Source organism: Coloeus monedula, assembly GCF_965178545.1.
Source record: "Coloeus monedula genome assembly, chromosome: Z".
Lineage (NCBI taxonomy): Eukaryota > Metazoa > Chordata > Aves > Passeriformes > Corvidae > Coloeus > Coloeus monedula.
Window position 1 is genome coordinate 44,267,890 of NC_138822.1, and position 18,854 is coordinate 44,286,743.

Genomic DNA, 18,854 nt, shown 5'->3' on the forward strand with positions numbered 1-18,854 from the left:
ACTAAAGGAATACAGGATAATACCTCTTACACTATTTCATATAGCTTTTCACGTTCTCATTATTGCATAGATATTCCAGGCAGAGCAGCCTGAGTTTACACTTTCATTTGACAGTATTCCAGAGTCTGTTCTACTAATAGGAAGTATTTGAGGACTCTGTTTAAACAACAGCTTGCAGTCATTTTTGAGTTGTTCATTTTGCCTCTTTTAAGCACCTATTTCAAACTGTCACAAAAATATATATTAAGATCCAATTATCATTTATTCCCAGTTATTCACTGTTCTTTGCTTCAAATAAAATTACATTAATCTAGAACAAAGCTAAAATACTTTGCTTACTTGTCGAAAGTATAACTCATGCATGTCGGGTGGCGTATAAATAGCACAAAAACAAAGTTAATTCAGAGAATGTGAATCTGCTGTTTCTCCCTATGCCTATTTTCTTACTTTAAATGTATCACCTTAGTGTCTTTGTGCCAAACTTCACCCTAGGATTTCACAACCAAACTTAAAGCAATTAAAAGTAGCTACCTCCATTAACTTAAATTGCAGTTCCAAAAAAGAAGTACAAAACAGATTCTGTGTTAAATGACTTGACAAACCTTACCCATTTCAATTCACTAATTTAATCTCATTCTTCTCATCCTGTGATGTACATCAGTTCAAACTATATGTAGTATATTGATAAGATAGGGCTTTGTTGGGATATCATGATAAAATCCCCCAGGCTTTATTGATCTACAGAAACTGCTGGTGCTCCAAGAGCCCAGAACACCTCTTTGGTTTCTAGAGCTTGTAACTCAAAGATTTATTTATTTTATAATCATTGCGTCTATGGCACTTACAAATATGTATTTATATACATCCATCCATGCATTGTATTAATGTAAAACTTAAAAAAAAAATCCGTAACTTTTGTTAGGATCTATTTTCATCTGTTTCCTTAACAAGAGACAGGATACAATATAGTTGAGCTAAACAAGCCAGCTATTTTAAACAGTCAAATACAGTTTACTCACTCATGTAATACTATTTCCTAAAGAGAACTGCCTGGTTACATGAGATTGCCCTATCTCAGTCTCCAAATCCTATCTCATGCCAGAAAATTACATTTGTCATTACTACTGACTAGTAGTACTTATATATAAACAACTGGTTGGGAAGAGAAATTAAGAGTGTGACAAGTACAAGCATTAGAAATAGAAAAAGACTAGATTTTCAGCAACATAAACTCTAAACACTGAAGAGCAGGAACCATGGAGAGAGATGCCTCCCACTTCACTCTTGTTGCATGATGGAGTATTTCAGAACCAGCTGAGAGACTGCCAATGAACCCAAAGCAGCTGTCTGCACTTATGACTACAGTGGAGCTAAATGATTAAATTATTTCTAGTTCAGCCTGATGAGATAGTGTATTTGTCTGCTTATAAAATACCCATGATAAGCTAATATAGATCTGTAGTTTTTCCTTAAAAAGCTAGTCTTAAATATAAAATATATGCTAATAACACTAGTGGCTGGAATAACCTACAGCAGGTAATTACAGGGGAAGCCAAGGATTTCACACCCTAGTATACACAGAATACTAGCACTGTCATCCTGCCATACTTTCTGTTCCAGTAACTGGAGGGGGGTTTTTTTAAGATACTCTTTATACTACTATGAATCTTTCTCTCAATACCACCTTGGTGCTACCATGCAGATTTTATATAGTTGTCTTTGTATAGGCTCCACCTTTGTATTTCCCTACTCTTAATTATGCCAATTAAGATACTGGTATGAATAAAGTGGAAATTAGCTACAGTAATTGAACATACGAATACAGGAATTTATGAAAATTTTAAAACTATACATATAAAGTATGTGATTGTGCTGACAAAGTGGGTTGAACATGATTTCATGTTAGTATGAAACATTAGGGCAAGATAAAGGCAGCCTATCCCTTGAAATTCCTTCAGCTCAGAAAAAAATAGTTTCATTTGTAAGAGGCTTCCTATCTGGCTAAGGAAGGTCCGCATTGCCTTCATATTTTGCAAACTTTATGCATTATAAGTAGCAGAGTACCACAGTATGGAAATGTACATACAGAAGTATCTACTGTCAATCATAATAGTATGCCTTAATCAATCTTCAAAATTGAGTGCATATCCGGTCTTCAGAAGTACTGCATAACTACCCACACCATGCAAAAGCTGACAGCCTTTCTTATACAGCTGAACATGCACTGCTGAAACAACCTTTCTGAGTTTTGAAGTTTTGGTTCATGGCATGTACAACAACCAAAGTGGTCTAAAGTACAAGAACCAAAAATCCCTCTGACTTGGGTTTTTCATGCCTGCCTGATGAGTTTCGTTTACCTATATGTATGTTTACCTATAGGTGATAGTCTGTGACACCAGACAAAATCCTGCACAGAGGCCTCCTGCCTCCTTCTGTCACGAGCTGCTTGTGTGACACACCCAGGGTAGGCCAAGCCTTGTCCCCCACCCACGGGGACTCTGTATCTGGCTGCCGCTGCGGCAGCTGCTGCCATCTCCTCTCCAAAGGAACAGCACGCTTGATTGCTGGAACATTTGTTCAGCACTACTGAAATGCAACCCCTGACGTTTGTTTGTGCAAGGTGTATTTGCTCAGGAATTCACTGTGAGAACGTGACATAAGCCATGACAGAGCTACCCTACAGCAGGTGACCTACAGTTTTGTTTGCTTCTTTAGTCACAGCCTTGAGTTTCTTCTTTTTTTAGAAACCACCTTCCCTATTAACTATTCAGGTCTTTCAGTGCATGCAGGTTTCTTTTGCTTTGTTTCTGTTACCCTTTGGCCTTTGGATAAAAGTTTACTGGTGTTTTTACTTTATTATATTTTGACTTAAATTCTTGAGAACAGTGAAATAAATGTTCTTTGCTAATGGAAAACCTTTGATTTTCTTTTTTTTATTCTTCTTCAATAATTTATCTGAACTGAAGCAACTTGGGTTCACTGAGCAGTCCTAGTCAAAACAAAAATTTGTGGCAAAGATCTGAATGCAGATGTCCCTGATCACAAACCTACAATTCCTCTATATACGCATGCAAGCCTAGGTGGTCAGAACCTCTGCTGAAGGTGGAGAGCAGAAAGCCTTTTTCATCAGAGAAAACTTTTCCAAGTAACATCTGTCATAATTAGTATGCAGATTAGATCCAACAGGATGGTGCATATTTATATGTTCTTCTGTAACAATAAAAGCTTTTTTTTCACCCTTGGTATATGCTTATGTATACATCTAGCTGAGTAATAGCTGCTTGGTTAGGGGAAAACCTTTAGCACAGACTCAGTAAAAAGCAGTTATCCTATGGAAATATCAACAAACTTTTGCAGGGACAGTATTACCTTACATTTTACATAGCACACAAAATTAAAATATGTATCTCAATGCTACACAATCCCAATCTATCTGGTTGATACTCCAGTTGGTTGTGTGTTGTCAGATGGCTGGAAAAATGGGTAAATAGGAATCTCATTGAGTTCAGCAAAGGGGAAGGAAAAGTCCTTTTTCTGGGAGAAATAACCACATGCGCCAGAACAAGCTGGGAGACAAAAGCTGAAGAGAAACTTGACAGTAAAAGACTTAGGAGTTCTGTGGGCAACTGAATATGAGCCATCACCATGCCCTTGCTGCAGAGAAGGCATACGACCACCTGGGCTGCATTAGGAGAAGCATGACCGGCAGACTGAGTGAGGTGATCATTTCTCTCTACTCAGCCCTGGTGAGACACCCCTGGCAAACTGACTCTAGCTCTGGGCTTCCCAGTATAAGAGAAACATGGTCATACTGGACTGACTCCAGCAAATGGCTACAAAGGACACTGATGTAGAGTGTCTGTCCTTTGAGATATTCAATACCCAACTGGAGACAGGCCTTGAGAAATCTGCTGTAGTTGACCCTTCTTTGAGTGGGGCCAGTGCCTGAGGCAGTCTCCAGATGTTTCCTCTACTTCAGTGACTCTGTGATGCTGCATTCAGCCAGGGGTGTATTTACCCTCCCAGTTTTTCAGAAAGTGCTCTGATTTTTACTCTTTATTAAAACTTATGTCAGCAATGTGAACAATAAAATACTTAGTTGAAATAATCTCTTGATAAATGGGACAACATTACTAAGTATATTTAAACCACAAGAAAAGCACAAAGCACAACACTTTGTGAATGCTCTTCAGCAGGAGTATATAGCCAGTAGGAGAGCATCTCACCACAAGTATGGAGAATAAAAAAGTACTAATGTGCAAAAGAATGAAGAAAACAAGCTCATACATGACATGTAGAAATAATATATTTTTGAATTTCAAAGGTGAGTATCATGCATTTGGTTTTTCAGAGTCAAGCTTTCAGTAGCTTTGTGTACCAGACTGCAGAGTTAATTGGAAACCAGGGAAAGTTAATAATCAACATAGACCCACAGGATCCAAATTCTTTTTGGCAGGAAAGAAACAAAATGTGATTACCACCAAACTGTGGGATGCTACACTGGTCTAGTTTTGTACTAACTGTGTGTTCCTAGGCATATGTGAAATCCAGTCCCACTTTCTACGCTCATAAGAAGACAATTCTATGCTTCCTTTTCCCTAGTTCATATTTGTCTATTTAGAAGCATGATGGAAGACACTAGAACATCTCATTTAGCAAAACTGATTTAGAGAAGTGAAACAGGAAGAAATAAAGGGAAGAATATTGAACAAGTCCAATACATCGCTTCCCCTTTCATTGAAAAGCCATTTTTTATTTCTGTTGTTAATTATTATATACAAAAAAAATTGAAGTCTATTTTCATCCCTGCATGACATGCAATAGGGAGAAGTGCAGTTGGGTCACAGCCTGATGCAGCACTACAGGCTGGAGGAGGAGTGGATCAGGAGCTGTTTGGCAGAAAGGCACTTGGGGGTGCTGGTTGAAGGCAGCTCAGTATGAGCCAAGTGTCCCCAGATGCCCAAGAAGCTCTATGGGATCCTGGCCAGCAGGACTAAGAAAGTGATTATCTCCTTGTACTCAGCACTGGTGAGGCGAGACCTCGAATCCTGTGTTCAGTTCTGGGCCACTGGTCACTTCTAAAAGGACTTTGGGGTGCTCTAGTGTGTCCAGAGTGTGGGGAAACACAAAAGGTGGAAAGGATTTTAGGTGTGAGAAATAGAAGCAGGTTTCAGAAAATAAAGGAAAAGTATTTAGGATTCAGCTTTGCTTGTGAAAAGATAGAAGAAGATACGGTTATGCAGCAGCAAAGACATTTAGAAACAATAGTTAGAGTTTCTACGTTTGGCCTAGATAAATTCTGAAGTTGCAAAAAATCTGCGTAGCAAGATAGATAAGTTTAAGCCTTATAATACAATATTGTATCTTGTTATGTCAAGGCATAACAAGCCTTGTTATTGGCTGTCCTTGGCAGCGTGAGCTTTGTACCAACTCTGTCTCAACTCAGTATGTGAGACTGATAATAGAATAAAATAATAAAAGGCTCCCAGAGAGCCTGTCCAGGCTCCCCGTCCACTTTGTCGACGAGGATACCAACACAGAGAAGGGCACAAAGTCTCTTGAAAGGACTAGAGAACATGTCTTGTGAGGAACAGCTGAGAAATCTGGGTTTGTTTAGTCCGGAGAAGAGGAGGCTCAGGGGGGATCTCACTGCTCTCTACAGCTCCCTAAAAGGAGGGTGCAGTGAGCTGGGGGCCGGTCTCCTCTACTGTGCCTGCAGTGAGAGGACCAGAGGAAATGGCCTTAAGATGAGACAGGGGAGATTCAGATTAGATATTAGGAAATATTTTTTACTGATAGGGTGGTCAGGCATTGGAATAGGTTTCCCAGGGAGATGGTGGAGTCACCATCCCTGGAGGTGTTCAAGAGGAGTCTGGAGTTGTCGCTGGGTGATGTGGTTTAGTAGTAAATTACCATTCAGTCTGAAGTGCTCATTTGAAAGTAGACACTTTCAATAGATACTATTTTTAAGTTTTTTCCCAGGGTATTTGAATCCTTGGAGTCATATTGCTACTTTCTATTTTAGGAAACAAGGCAATAAAATATGTTACAATTTAATCAATCTCAATTTTAATAATGAATAAAAAGGGAAGAGTGAAAGGGAGGAGTTGAACTGACAGCACATCCAAGACGGATTTTGTGTTTTCAGAGATCAATTCTGCAAGTTAAAATAATCATTAAAATAAATTCATTCAGAAGCTGCTTTTGGGACAAATTCTCCCAGTGCAAAACTGACAGCAGATAGTTTCAATGCAAGACAGATTCCTTAAAATCTGCAGCTTCCACAGGGTTTAAAGCCACTAAGGTGAATTGATACAGATTATCAAGAATTGTAGGTGAGAACGGCATATTCTTGGACTTCTGTTCCCAGCTTGACGGTGCTCCTTTGCCCAAGTAACTCACCTAAGCAGGCTGATTCATATAAAGCAAATAAAAAGTCAGAATTCACAAGTGATACAATACCATTTTTCTGGTTTAAGATATGATAGACACAGATTACTACTGACAGAAATCTTCTACCTTCTCCCTGTTTGGCATTCTGCTCTGAGGATCAGAGGACACATGGGTCCAGGTATCAAAGGAACCAAGAAAAAAATTATTATTCCCTTAATTCTCTGTTCTAACGAAGGGTTCTTGCATGTCTGCTGGGCTTAGGAACAACATCCACATCAGCAAAGCCACTGGGGTGAATCCAAGCAATCTGCACAGCCCATCTGGTTCCAGCAGAGCAGGCAGCGTGATCACCACAAGACTGTCAGAAGGACAGCCAAATACAAATGGCACCCAACAGTTAAACATGGTAGAATTCCTCTACATTTATAGAAAATTAATAACATCCATAATGAAGTAGGCCCCAAATGAAATGTATAACAAATTAAATGTTAATAATATGGATTTTGCAGATCTGAGGATTGATAGGTACAACTATAAGTAAGCTTTGTAAGATAGAGCAGGAAATAAAAAAAGGATTACAGAGGAGACCGTGAGGAAAAACAGGTCTTCTTGTTAAAAAACTTACTTGGAGGTCCTTTTAAAAAAAATTACTTACTCATTATTTCACAAACTGCTTTCTTTCTACGCTTTCCTTTGAAGAACCAAAGACTTGACATTCCCTGTACATATTAAGGGTTTTTTCCTAACTATTTCTAAGTTCTTCAACTGATGTCTATTCTCCATTTCCAATTTAGACAACAGAAGTAATAATAATTTTGTGCATTTTTACCTTTTAAACATTACATTTGAGGCCGATAAGCATTTTCTCAGTTGCTAGAGGTAAGAAAAATAACAAATAAGTAGGTGTCTCCAAATCTTAGCCAGCACAGCAAGAAATCCAACCCAGACTCACGTGAGTTTGATGAAAAGCAAGATAAAACAAATAACTTACAAAATAATATGGGCACAGAAACAACACCCAAGAACACGGAAACTAATTTCATCTTGCAAACATCATCTGACTAGCCAAGAATATTATACTAATCTTATTTGTAAAAACTCTTCTTAGAAATGTGGTTTTCAGGTTATCAGCCCACAATAGTTTTCAAAGTAAGCCTGTCCCACATGCTTTTCTTGCTTGCCTTCTCCAAGGGTAATTCTCAAATATCCTTGATTTTCTTTTTCTTCCTAAATGAAGTCTAAAACCAAAGCTCTCTGTCTCAGATCACTTATTTTTTGTGTGAACATCCTGTTCATTACAAACCACAAATTAGAAACTAAATTTCTTTTGTATCACCTCGAATATTTTTCAGGGACTAACCAGACACCACAACAATTTTATCAATGGTAGTTCTTCCCATAAAATTCAAGATAACAACCTGATAAAATGATGCAGATAGTGATATCATTTTTGACAATTTTGTGAAATGCAGTAGAGACCCTGGTGCTTTTCATGTGACCATGACCAGTGCTGGCAGGAACTTTTCATACCAAGCCTGTTAGTGAAAAACCTGGCTCCATGAAAGTACTGCAAGACCTCGTTCTTTCTTACTTAATTGGTTGTTCAAGAAAAAAAATCCCTTATAAATTAAATGTTTCATCCTGGCATTTCATGCCTCGTCAACAGCACAACTGTATTGGCTTCATTTCAGTTCCCTTTTTTTAATGTCTATTCTCCAGCACCATTTTAATCTATTTTCCAATGTGGTATTAAATTCTTGAAGTCTCCCTTCCTACTACACGCTGCTCAGGAGCAGCTGCCTACACAGAAAGGTAGCTACAGTTATTGGGACCTTTTAGAGCAATCAGTGAGGTGAATGCAAATCAGAAGCCATCAGCCCTGGATGGACATACTTCCCTTCTGTGATCCTGCCCAATATCCCCATTAACTTCTGGGATGCCTGAATTACAGCAGTCCTTCAGCAAATTAAAAGTGACTTGTTACTACTTTGATGAAAAAACTAAGTTCAAAAGCACTGGGCAGGCAGTGGAAAAAGTCACTAAAGGTCTTCCATTTTACTAAACTGGAAATATCTCAGCTGTGGCTAGCAACATTCATGCATGGTATCATCAGCTGAACATAGTTGTATAATAAACACTTTTCTAAGCATGGTGGAGAGGCATGGCTGAAGGCAAGCTGTCTGACCTGCAGAGCCATGCATAGTGCCAGTGAGAGGGTCATTAGAACCACACGAACTCAGCTCAGGACCTAAACACAGGTTTCTCTCACTACACCTTACAGACACATCTCTATCCTGTATATCTATGTATGCTACAGAGTGCAAGTATAGGGGGGTACATGTGTTCATGGAACTGCAGGGGAGCCAACAATGGCAGAGCTCTGACCAGGATGGCTGTGCATTCACAGCTCCACCCAGCCCTTGGGACTGCAAGAAGGGATGCTGCTGGAGACCTTTGGCATTATGTCTTCCTGAACCGGCGTAAAAGCTTGTTCCCAGATCAACCAACCTTGAAACACTTACTCTTAAAACTGTAAATACCTATTCAAACATGTTTGCAAATATTTATTTGGTATTATTTTTTTAAAAACAACTAACCAAACAAAACCCAAAGAACCCCAACTGACTAACCAAACAAAAAGATCTATCCCAACCAACTCCAGAATCTAATTGTTAAAAAAAAAAAGATGTTTCTACACAAGACAGGTTCATATGGATTATTCTGTAGTGCCACAAGGGGACACTCTTGAATAGTTTTTTTAATGAGGACAAGTGCTTTACAAGTTATTTTGTATTCGGTGGTAAATACAGATTTCTGATCCCCAGCAACCCAGAAGATAAGGATAATTCTTCATATTCACTCAATCTTACTTAAGCTCAGATTTCAGGCAGTAAATAATCAACAGATTTTTTTACTATAACTGCTTTAGAAGTTTTATGTCAACTAACAGCTCTAGCCCCTTATTTAAGTTGTGTTAGCCTTGGTTCATAGAGCTTTTTCTTATACTCTGCTCACAGCCTTTCTCTGAAAGCATGTAATGTATTTTACCCTTTAGTTACAGCATTGTTGGAAATGTGTTTTTTCCATATATAAAAAACTCTGGTACCAATACCTGTGTACCTTGTCTTTAATTGCTAGAAGTAACTAGGTGTGTGTACTTCTAAAAAAAAAAAAATAAGTAGGAAATACATGTTGAGAAATGCAAAACTATGTCCTTAAAATGAGTGGATGCATTACAAATAACTACAGTGATATTGCTTCGTAATTATTTTAAAGACATCAGGTAAAAGTTTTTTAGATTGAACCAAGCAAGCGATTATAATATGTGAATTGTACGTGAAAACATCTGAGGTGATGTAACCCAATAATGTCTTCGGGACAAAATGAAAAGAAATAAATAAAATATCTTGCTTCTTTATAATCAGCTTGGTGGAACAAGTGTTTACAACAACATGTAGAATCTACCTCCATTTTGGTCTTTATATTACTTGTAGTAAGTCCTGTGTCCTGAACAAGAACAAAAAGATAAAATAGTCGAATGATAAGTTAGTTTCCTCATACATACATCTTAACAATAAACTGATTAGAAACAACAGAATTTTAGACACCTGGTGATGCTGTTTATATTTGGGTTAAATGTGTTTCATATTTAACTTCATTTTAAAGTAATAATGGAACTGAATGATACAGTTATCCAAGCTGAGTATGACTTTAACGCTTTTATCAAAACAGTTAGTTGTTTTGGGGGGAGGAGAGGAACCTTGTTATTCAGGGGCACAACATTACTTATTTATCTTTGGCTTTCATTGTGGCAGCAATTAAGCAGATGCAGGAGACCCCAATTACCTGAACCTTGACCAGTGTGTATCGCTCTGGGATATTCTGCTGTCTTTCTTAGGTCCTCCATATCTCTTCACTGATTTTAGTTCAGTCTGATGTGGTACTTACTTTTAAAACAGCTTTTCCCACATTACTAGCTCCTGTCTGATTCACTGCAGCATTTCTAATAGGGCAAATCCACAACACATTCACCATAACCAGGAAGGATTTGGAAAAAGAAAATGTGAAGAAACTCATAATAAAACAACCTCTGAAGAACACCCAGTTTATAGCTGATAACACCACTGTGGTTTTTGTGATTTCTTCTTTTTGTTTCATAATCCATATGGGAGCCAGACACTGGGATAAATACAGATGCAAAGAGGATTATATTCCTTACTTTTTATATCTTTGGACAGAATATAAATACCATAATTATCAAGGCTTTCTAGTGTACATTCAGAGTTTTAAAATATTTAATTAGATCTGAGGTCTACTTTATTAACACTCAGTAGTGATTATATAATTTTAGGTTTGCTATATTCTTTTTTCTAGGTTGTTATTTTGTGATGAATTACTCCAGCTTCTTGGGGGGAACATCTTGTGATTTCAGAGTTTTGCTGATCAGATTTTGCTAAATGCTTTCCTTTCTGCCCTGCCAAGGGGCTACTGATAACACCAGAAGTCGATAAGCTAAGTACAACCACAAAGCCAGAGCTGTTACCTAGAGGTAGCAGAGACCACTGCAGAGCCAAAATCCTTGAAAGAGATGTTTCATAAGGGTCCTGATGTTTTATAAAGTCTCTGAGAGTGCTATTATAGTATAATTTTCTATAATTGTGGGTTTTTAACAAATATAGCAGAGTGCTGCAATGCAAGACATAAAAATTTGCACACATTATGCACTGTTACACACTTTAAAAAATTGGTCACACTGTCCAGCACACAATATTCAGGAATAATTTGTTCATGTTTTACAGCTCAGAGGTTATGCTGAAGTTCATTGTTTGTACCTCCGGGGTGTGTACTAAATTTGCACGAGAACTGAAAGAGGAAGAGAGGCTTTGGAAATGACATTTTGACAGGTGGAGCTTTGTGCTTTGTGGAGGGTAATTGCCTAAATCAGAACAGCAAAGGAGACTTTGATCAGAAGGACAATATATACAAAGGAGGAAATCATGAGTACATGGATGGCAGTAGAAATTCTATTTTCAGCTTCTGAGCTCCCTTCCCACACGTAACATGCCTGCTGTGCTATTGTAAGGGCACTTAAAATAGCACAGCTATGGGGCACTATGACAAGGGCTGCTCACACATTAAAAGATGAGTCCTTTCTCTGAGCACCCATACCACTTCAGCCCTTTAGAGACGTGAGGTTTTATCTCATTTCTGAGGTTCCAAAGTAACTTTTTTGGTAAAAAGAAAGTGTATTGGAAAGAACAGGGGAAACCAGTGAAGAGGATGTCCCATCCATCTGAGATTGCAAAAGTTGTGGGGATATAATAATGGATCTCAAATACATAGTAAGTAACATTTCTAGTGAGCTGTTCAAAGAAAATACAAGTCAGCTATTCTGGCTTAACATTAGGTTGAAATTGCAAGAGCAAGTTAGACAGCTATGGAACGAAGTTGACTCAATCTATTTTTCACCACCAGTTGATGTTTATTTTGGTTTTATGCCCATTAGCACAGCACAGATACTTCCTTACATTGCCTTTGTTAGTACAATTCCCTGTAGTCATACCAGGATCTCAGACAGAAATAGCACATGCCATCAGCTAGGCAAAGCCAGTAAAGCAGTGCTGATGTGTCACTGTACTACTGAGTTGGGTATATCCAGTGGTTATACACCTTCTGAGGGAGAATTACGGCTGTTGACCTAGCTCTCAAGAACAAGATTTAAGCAACCTTGGTGCTCACAAGCCTTTATTTTGGCTTTGGCTTTGGCTTTGCAGAAGTCCTTTTTCCCATACCTAAAGTGTATGTTTTTATGTACATCCAGCCCTATGTCTGGGAAGAAGAACCTGAATATTCAAGAATCTGAAGATTTGAGAAAAACACATTAGTTGACATTTAAGTTTTTATTGTGAGGTTCATTGCACTAGAAGTTAATTCAAAAATACCTGCAGCCCTCTCAAAACTTCTCTTTAGGGAATTATTCACGTGCATAATAGTGAAACACAGAAACCATTTTTAAATTCATTTAAAACTAGGCTTTTCAGGAGACACTATATGCGGTAGACCTTTTCATTACCGATTTGAAATAGGATATATAGTATTACAAATGGGAGGCTTTCCATGTTGTTCTGTCTACAGCTTTTTCCAGAAATATAGGCCCTATTCAGTCAATGTATTTAATTATTCTTAAATCAAAGAAATACTTACTATATAATTATATACTTATATCTAAATATGTATTCAAGTCTTTATATATAATTAAATATATTCAAATAATATACTTAATTATTCTTCAATGAAAGAAATGTAACCTATTTCACCTCACTTTTTAGTCCATTTAAATCAATTATGTTTCTTTTTCAACTAGCAGTTAGTAGGTAGTATTTGTTCATCATGACACTGATGAACATTCTAGGGGGGACTTCGCTTCCCCAAAGTATCTGCCATCTCATGAGCTCAACAAACATTTCTTCTGTGAAATTAAAAGTGAACTAATATGGGAAAGGTCAGAATGAAATAAATAGAACGTGTAGTTTTTCAAGCACATGTTGAATTTTTATTTTTATAACCGTGTTTTGCACTCCATCACTATATGATGCTGAAGCAGAAATTGATGCCTTATTGTTCTTCAATGGAGCACACAAGCACTGAGCTGTGGTTGGTTATAGCAGGAAAACCTCTGTGATAAGTTGCGCCACAGCTATAAATTCATACTACACCCTCAAGCATCACCGGGACAAATAGTGCCCGGGTTTTCTAGGAGTGAGCTACGAGACCTGTAGGCAAACTCTGAACCTTTGCAATAGTGCAAAACAGGATCGCTGCAGGGAGTTCTTCTGGCTGAGATGAAGGTCAATGACCTGCCTTAAGAGAAAGAAACTCAAAGCAAGACAGCTTCTAAATGTCACAGCAGCTCCCTCAGGTTTCTGAGGATAAAGCTGATGAGGGAATCACCTTTGCAAAGGGGCAGAATGAAAAACATAAGGCTATGGGATCAGTCTTGTAGCACAGCATTTAACAGCTGTAACAGCTGAGATCTTCAGAGGGTATCTCAGGCCTTTCTCCATATAAAAACAGCTTCAAGGAAATCTACAGCAAATACATTCAAATAGAAAAGAGAATTACATCCTTTGGGATTTAAACACAAACAAAATCTAACACAACCAAACAAAATATTAAGAAACATACCTTGACTGCCAAATGAGGTTTCTTGCCTTCTAGTGCTTGTGACCTTCAGTTTGGCCAACACATCTTTGTAAAGGACCTACAGCAACCATTAGCACCAATTAATGCAGCGTAATTTCTTCAAATGCACCACTAGCATGACATTTCAGTGAGTTGTAGTTTCACAGAAATTTGTGTGACTATTCAGAAAGAATTTATGGTAAATGCTGAGTTTCTACCCAAAGCAGAATACTTTTTTTTCACAAATGCTAGTTCCATAAATTATGGTAGGAACTTCAGAATGCAAACAATGTTGAGGGGGATATATTTTATTCTTATGTTAAAGCAGGATTCTTACATTAAAGCAGGAACACAACCTCTTTTGAAGGCTGTATTATAACCTACATCATTTTAACTGAATAAATAGGTCTATCTGTACTATATAGCCCTGTTCTTTTACATTCTTGATTGACAATCTATTTATATTTTGGCACTTTCTATACAGTACAGTAATATCTTCATCTAAATGTTTTATGTGCTCAGGAACTAGCTTCTGTTTCTCTTAGCTCCCGACAATTATATTCAATTGCCTCATTGCAGACTGTGCATTTCTTACTAAATACTTTTACTCTGTCAGAGCTCCAAATCAACTCAATCTAAGAAAGCACAGCTTTTCCTACATAACATTCTAGCCAGACCTACCTCTGAAAGGTTGCAGCCATATGTCCACTGCCAGGGCCTGACTGTAAAACCAGCCTCTCTGTTCTTATTCTGTGTCTATCAGTTTTATCTCAGGACCTCAACTAACTCTTATGTGGTAACCAGGAAAATCAATATTTTCTTGGTAAATTAGCCTGAAACCATGTAATAACATCTTATTTTAAAGTACTTTTTAGTGTCTCTCCAGCTGATAAAGAAAGAATATTATATTAAAAACAGTGTAAGAGTTGTAAGAAATCTGTACTATACTACATTCCAAGTACTTCTTGACAAAAATTATTATTTATAGAAAGTCTTTCCCCATAAGAAATGTCATAACTGCAGAAAGCTTTTCTCCAGTGTAATTTTATTAGGGATTCCTGCCATCATATCAACATACAAAACAATTAGGATGTTGACATATAGAAATGTGAAATTCACTGTACAAAGATAAGGCTCAAGTTACAGGTATATTTTCCCCTTACACTCCATGAAACAAAACCATATTTAATTCTTCCCAGAGTTGTGTTTATAAATGTTAGACAAACCACGAAATCGATTTCAAGTACATAACATTTTACAATATAATCCAAGCCCAGACAGAAATACACAATATTGTACCTATAGACACTCCATAATCCAAATCTGTCATCTTTACTAATAAAAAGCCGCTACTTTCTCTGAATGTGCCCAGCCATATCCTTCTGTGTATGACATGGTCCTGGCCTTTAAGGCTCTCATGACTTCTAGTTAAATTACTTTGATAGACCAGAGCATATCAGGAAGGAAGGGGAGAATTTTAGAAGGCCAGGTCTGAATGTATGCATTCATATGTGCGCACACACTTGCATTTAACCCTCCATAAAACTTCACTGCACTGCACAATTTTTGAGATTATGTTCTCATGCAACTGAGCTATTTTCTGATCAGAGTTAAATCAAGCATTACAATACTCCTACTTCTGGGGTGCTGCAATTCACAGGGAGAAGACTAGAGTATCTAACTTTTTTTTTAAGCAATTATCAGACTTTATGGGAGATTGAATGGAACCATGTCATCACAGTCCAGCAGCATGTCCGCTCTCACAGTCTTCACCACTAAAAACACCTTTCCTGACACCTTTGTTTAGCAACAATGCATTTACCTGTTAAGACCAAATATCTACATTAGTTCACTCTCCATTTCTATTAGGCTGAATGATTATTACCTCATGGGAAAGGATCATTTAGCTGCAAGTAGCACAGGAAGAAATAGACATTAAATAACTAATCATTAATGATTCTTCTGGGAAAGAGATTAGCAAGGACAAACAAAGACAATAAAAAACCACAGTTGTTTAATTTAGTCTTTGTTGAAGGGGAGATGAATAGCAATCCAAAAGTTTTCAGCTGAGGAAAAGAACTCCTAAGTCCCATAACTGTTCTGTCTTTTAAAAACTGGAGAAGATTAGAAGGGAAGGAGAAATCCTCTATGAAAATTGCCATTTTAAAACTAGACACTTGCAAAGGCTTACATGAGACAACCAAGCAAAAGATATTCCCTGATATTGAAACAAAAGGAATTTATTTAGTAGGAATTAGACATGTGATTACAATGTGTTAAATGCACATCTAATAAAATAGCTTCAAATATGTCTCCAATTCATAGATGTCTAAGCAGGAGAAAGACTCTGAAGCCAAAATTCAAGTTCCTTAATTTAAATATGAAACAAGGCTGCACTAAGATTGTGGGAGAGGAGCAATAAAAACTTTCTTGTCATAAATACAACCTCTGTGCTATATTTGAGGGCCTTCAAATGTTCTCAGCATTGACAAGATTTTACGTAAGTATATTCTCTAAGCTATGTTGGAATACCTTTAGGCATACAAATCCATGTTACACAAAACAGCATTAGTTCTTGTAACAGGGCTCATAATAACAAGGAAGGAGGGTAAGTATGCTGCTATATGTGAAAGGAAGTATATTAGTATGCACAGAAAATATGTTGTCTTAGAGATTAGTCATAAAGGGCATCAAGCATGAAAATGCATCTCTTAAAGTGTTTAAGCCTTTAACTGTGAGCCAGTAGATTACTTTTATATCAACTGTACAGCCTAATGCTTTGCTTTTAAAAAGAAATATGAAAAACTTGTTCCTTTTTCACCTTTTCCTCTTCTTTATGGTTTTTAAAAGTAGGTCACTCACCTACTGATTTAGTTTTGGGTCTCTTTCTTTATTTTTTTTTCCTTTTTTTTTCTTTTTTTCTTTTTTTTTTTTATTTTTGCTACTTATTATTATTGTCTCCCATTATGTACAATAATCTACATTTAGACTGAAGACTCAATCTCTTTCTAAACATAGTTGTACTATCTTGTAAAGACTTTCTACAGAACTGATAAAGTGGAAGACAACCTGACAGATAAGAGGAAGGATCATTTCAGTTCTGATCAATTCCCCAAGCTTTAGAGCTGTGCCTTTCAGAAATTCTTTTGCATACTTGCTGTCCTTTCACCTCCCCTAGGCAGCCCCTACTGAACTTGAGTGAACTTCCTGTGTGTTTCCCAAACACGGTGCCTTTGTATAGAGCTACGATAAATTAATTCGCTCTCCAGCCAATAGCTTAAAAACAAATAATTGATAAAACACTAAAAACGTCCTACATGCCTCTCTGCATTATTCTTACCAATGTGTACATTTAAATAACATCGTAAGTTGTCTTTTACTAAAAATTTACCAAAATATTTTAAACACATAAAAAGGTAAAAAAACAAACAGAAAAACAAACAAAAACCAAAAACCCAGCATAAACATTGCTTGTATAGGCATTGGTTAGAGGAGATTGTTGCACTAAGGAGTATATTCAAAAAAGTTTTCTTTCAGTATCATCAGTTTTAGTGTCATGGATTGAAAGGTTAAGGACAATGAAACTTATTGTGACCCTGTCTTTTATAATGTAATAAACGAATAGGAAGTCTGAAATGTAACTAAAATAAAGCTTCTTTTTTGTTATTGAGAGGTGACGGTATACGTCTGTAACTAAAATGGCAATTTTAGTATGTAAAGGGAACTTAAGAGTCTGAAGAGTCTGGAATGAAATCTGTACATGAAGATATAATGGCCAACAGATGGGCCCAGGGACATTATGGAAAGCTGTCACTAACTGAAATTTTGAATATAGCCCTTAGTTGTATCATATTCATGTAAAGTTTAAAAGCTGCCCAGTATATCACGGATGAAGTTTATTTTGCAAGCCATCCACTGCCTAAGGGGACAGTAATATTCAATATGAAACTGCTGAAACTCCGGCGTCTGACGGATTTCATGAAGGAAAGAGATTTGAAGGTCCGACTCCAAGAGAACAAGGAAAAGGGGGAACACAAACAACAACAGTCCAAGGCCTACCATAAAAAGTCTGGAGAAACTCTTCACAAAAGCATTCACCTCTATATTGCCCATTAGAAAGTCATAGCTCCACCTCAGGGCTCTCCGAGCTTCTTTCAGTTCTTCCTCCTCTGCAATTAAAAATGCGTTTTCATCTGCTTCAAGTTCCTCAAATGAATCAGTATCATCTTTCTCATTCTCTGCTCTTGGACAGGTATCAAAAAGCATGTCAATCTCATCATCAACAGGTGTAGGCAGCAAGCTGGCACTTGGATTGTATACCAGCTCTGAGATGGTTAAGGGTTCCTCTTTCATCTTCTCTTCCTGTTCAATGGCAAGATCAACATCCTCCCCAGTATCCTTTACTGGAGAGCTTGAAATCACGGGTACTGAAATCTCCTCTTCCTTTGGCAGTTGGATACCTGGAAAAATGAGATTAAAACAATGATACTAAATTTCTCGCAGCCTGGTGGCAAAATCAACCTTCCAATAGTATCTAACAGATGTCTGGAAATAAGATTCTGCCATAATTTTTCATCTTAAAACCAGACTGTCCACAATTATCAAAAACTGGAAAAGTTTTTTGAAGAGGGCAGTATCTTTACAATTCTGCAGTACATCGGATCTGCTTATGAGGGTCTGATGCAGCTACCAATGATAATAGTCTAGTGCTAAGCAGAGAACAGAGCAGCTTGTTTTCTACTGGCAGTCTGACTTCTGGTATAAATTAATACCTAGTACATGTGTGAATTGGTGGTCTTTGGTGTATGATAATAACAACAAAAACTACCCACCCTCATTTCTTTGAGATGAATGTGTGGTAAGATAATAGCTAAGGTTGAGAATAGAGCATGACATTAAAAAGAGGCAAAAAATTATCATGAAAATTCATGTTAACAGTAAAATAGCAAAAGGAGAAGGTTAACACATGATATGAGAATTAGATATTGTTGAAACAGCGTTCTAACACCCTCACCTGTTAAAAAAGCTCCTTCTCATGTCTCAATTTTTTTTTCTGCTCATCTAGTTCTTCATCTCTTTTCTCTCTCCTCTAAATTTCTCTCTCCCCTTTACAAAGGAGACTTTATGACACCATTCTCTGCTGAAGCTCTCTCCTCTCAAAATTTACTCTCCTTTTTCCAGTCTATCTCTAATGTCAGTAAGTCTGCAAAGAAGTCTGGCGGTTTACAGCTACATCAGTACTTCAGTGACTGCTATTAGTTCTCAGTCGCAGGAGTGGA

At 37.3% G+C, this 18,854-nt stretch overlaps 1 protein-coding gene across 1 annotated transcript in view; it reads right to left on the minus strand.

The window, feature by feature from the left end:
* Positions 1-14,613: 14,613 nt before the first annotated feature.
* FRMD3 (FERM domain containing 3) overlaps positions 14,614-18,854 on the minus strand; it is a gene marked incomplete at its 5' end in the record, with an annotated part of 135,237 nt that continues 130,996 nt past the window's right edge. The window contains one exon of the mRNA XM_082301922.1: positions 14,614-18,035. Coding sequence (XP_082158048.1) covers positions 17,440-18,035 — 596 coding nt within the window. The 3' untranslated portion in view covers positions 14,614-17,439. The remainder of the gene's footprint in view (positions 18,036-18,854) is intronic.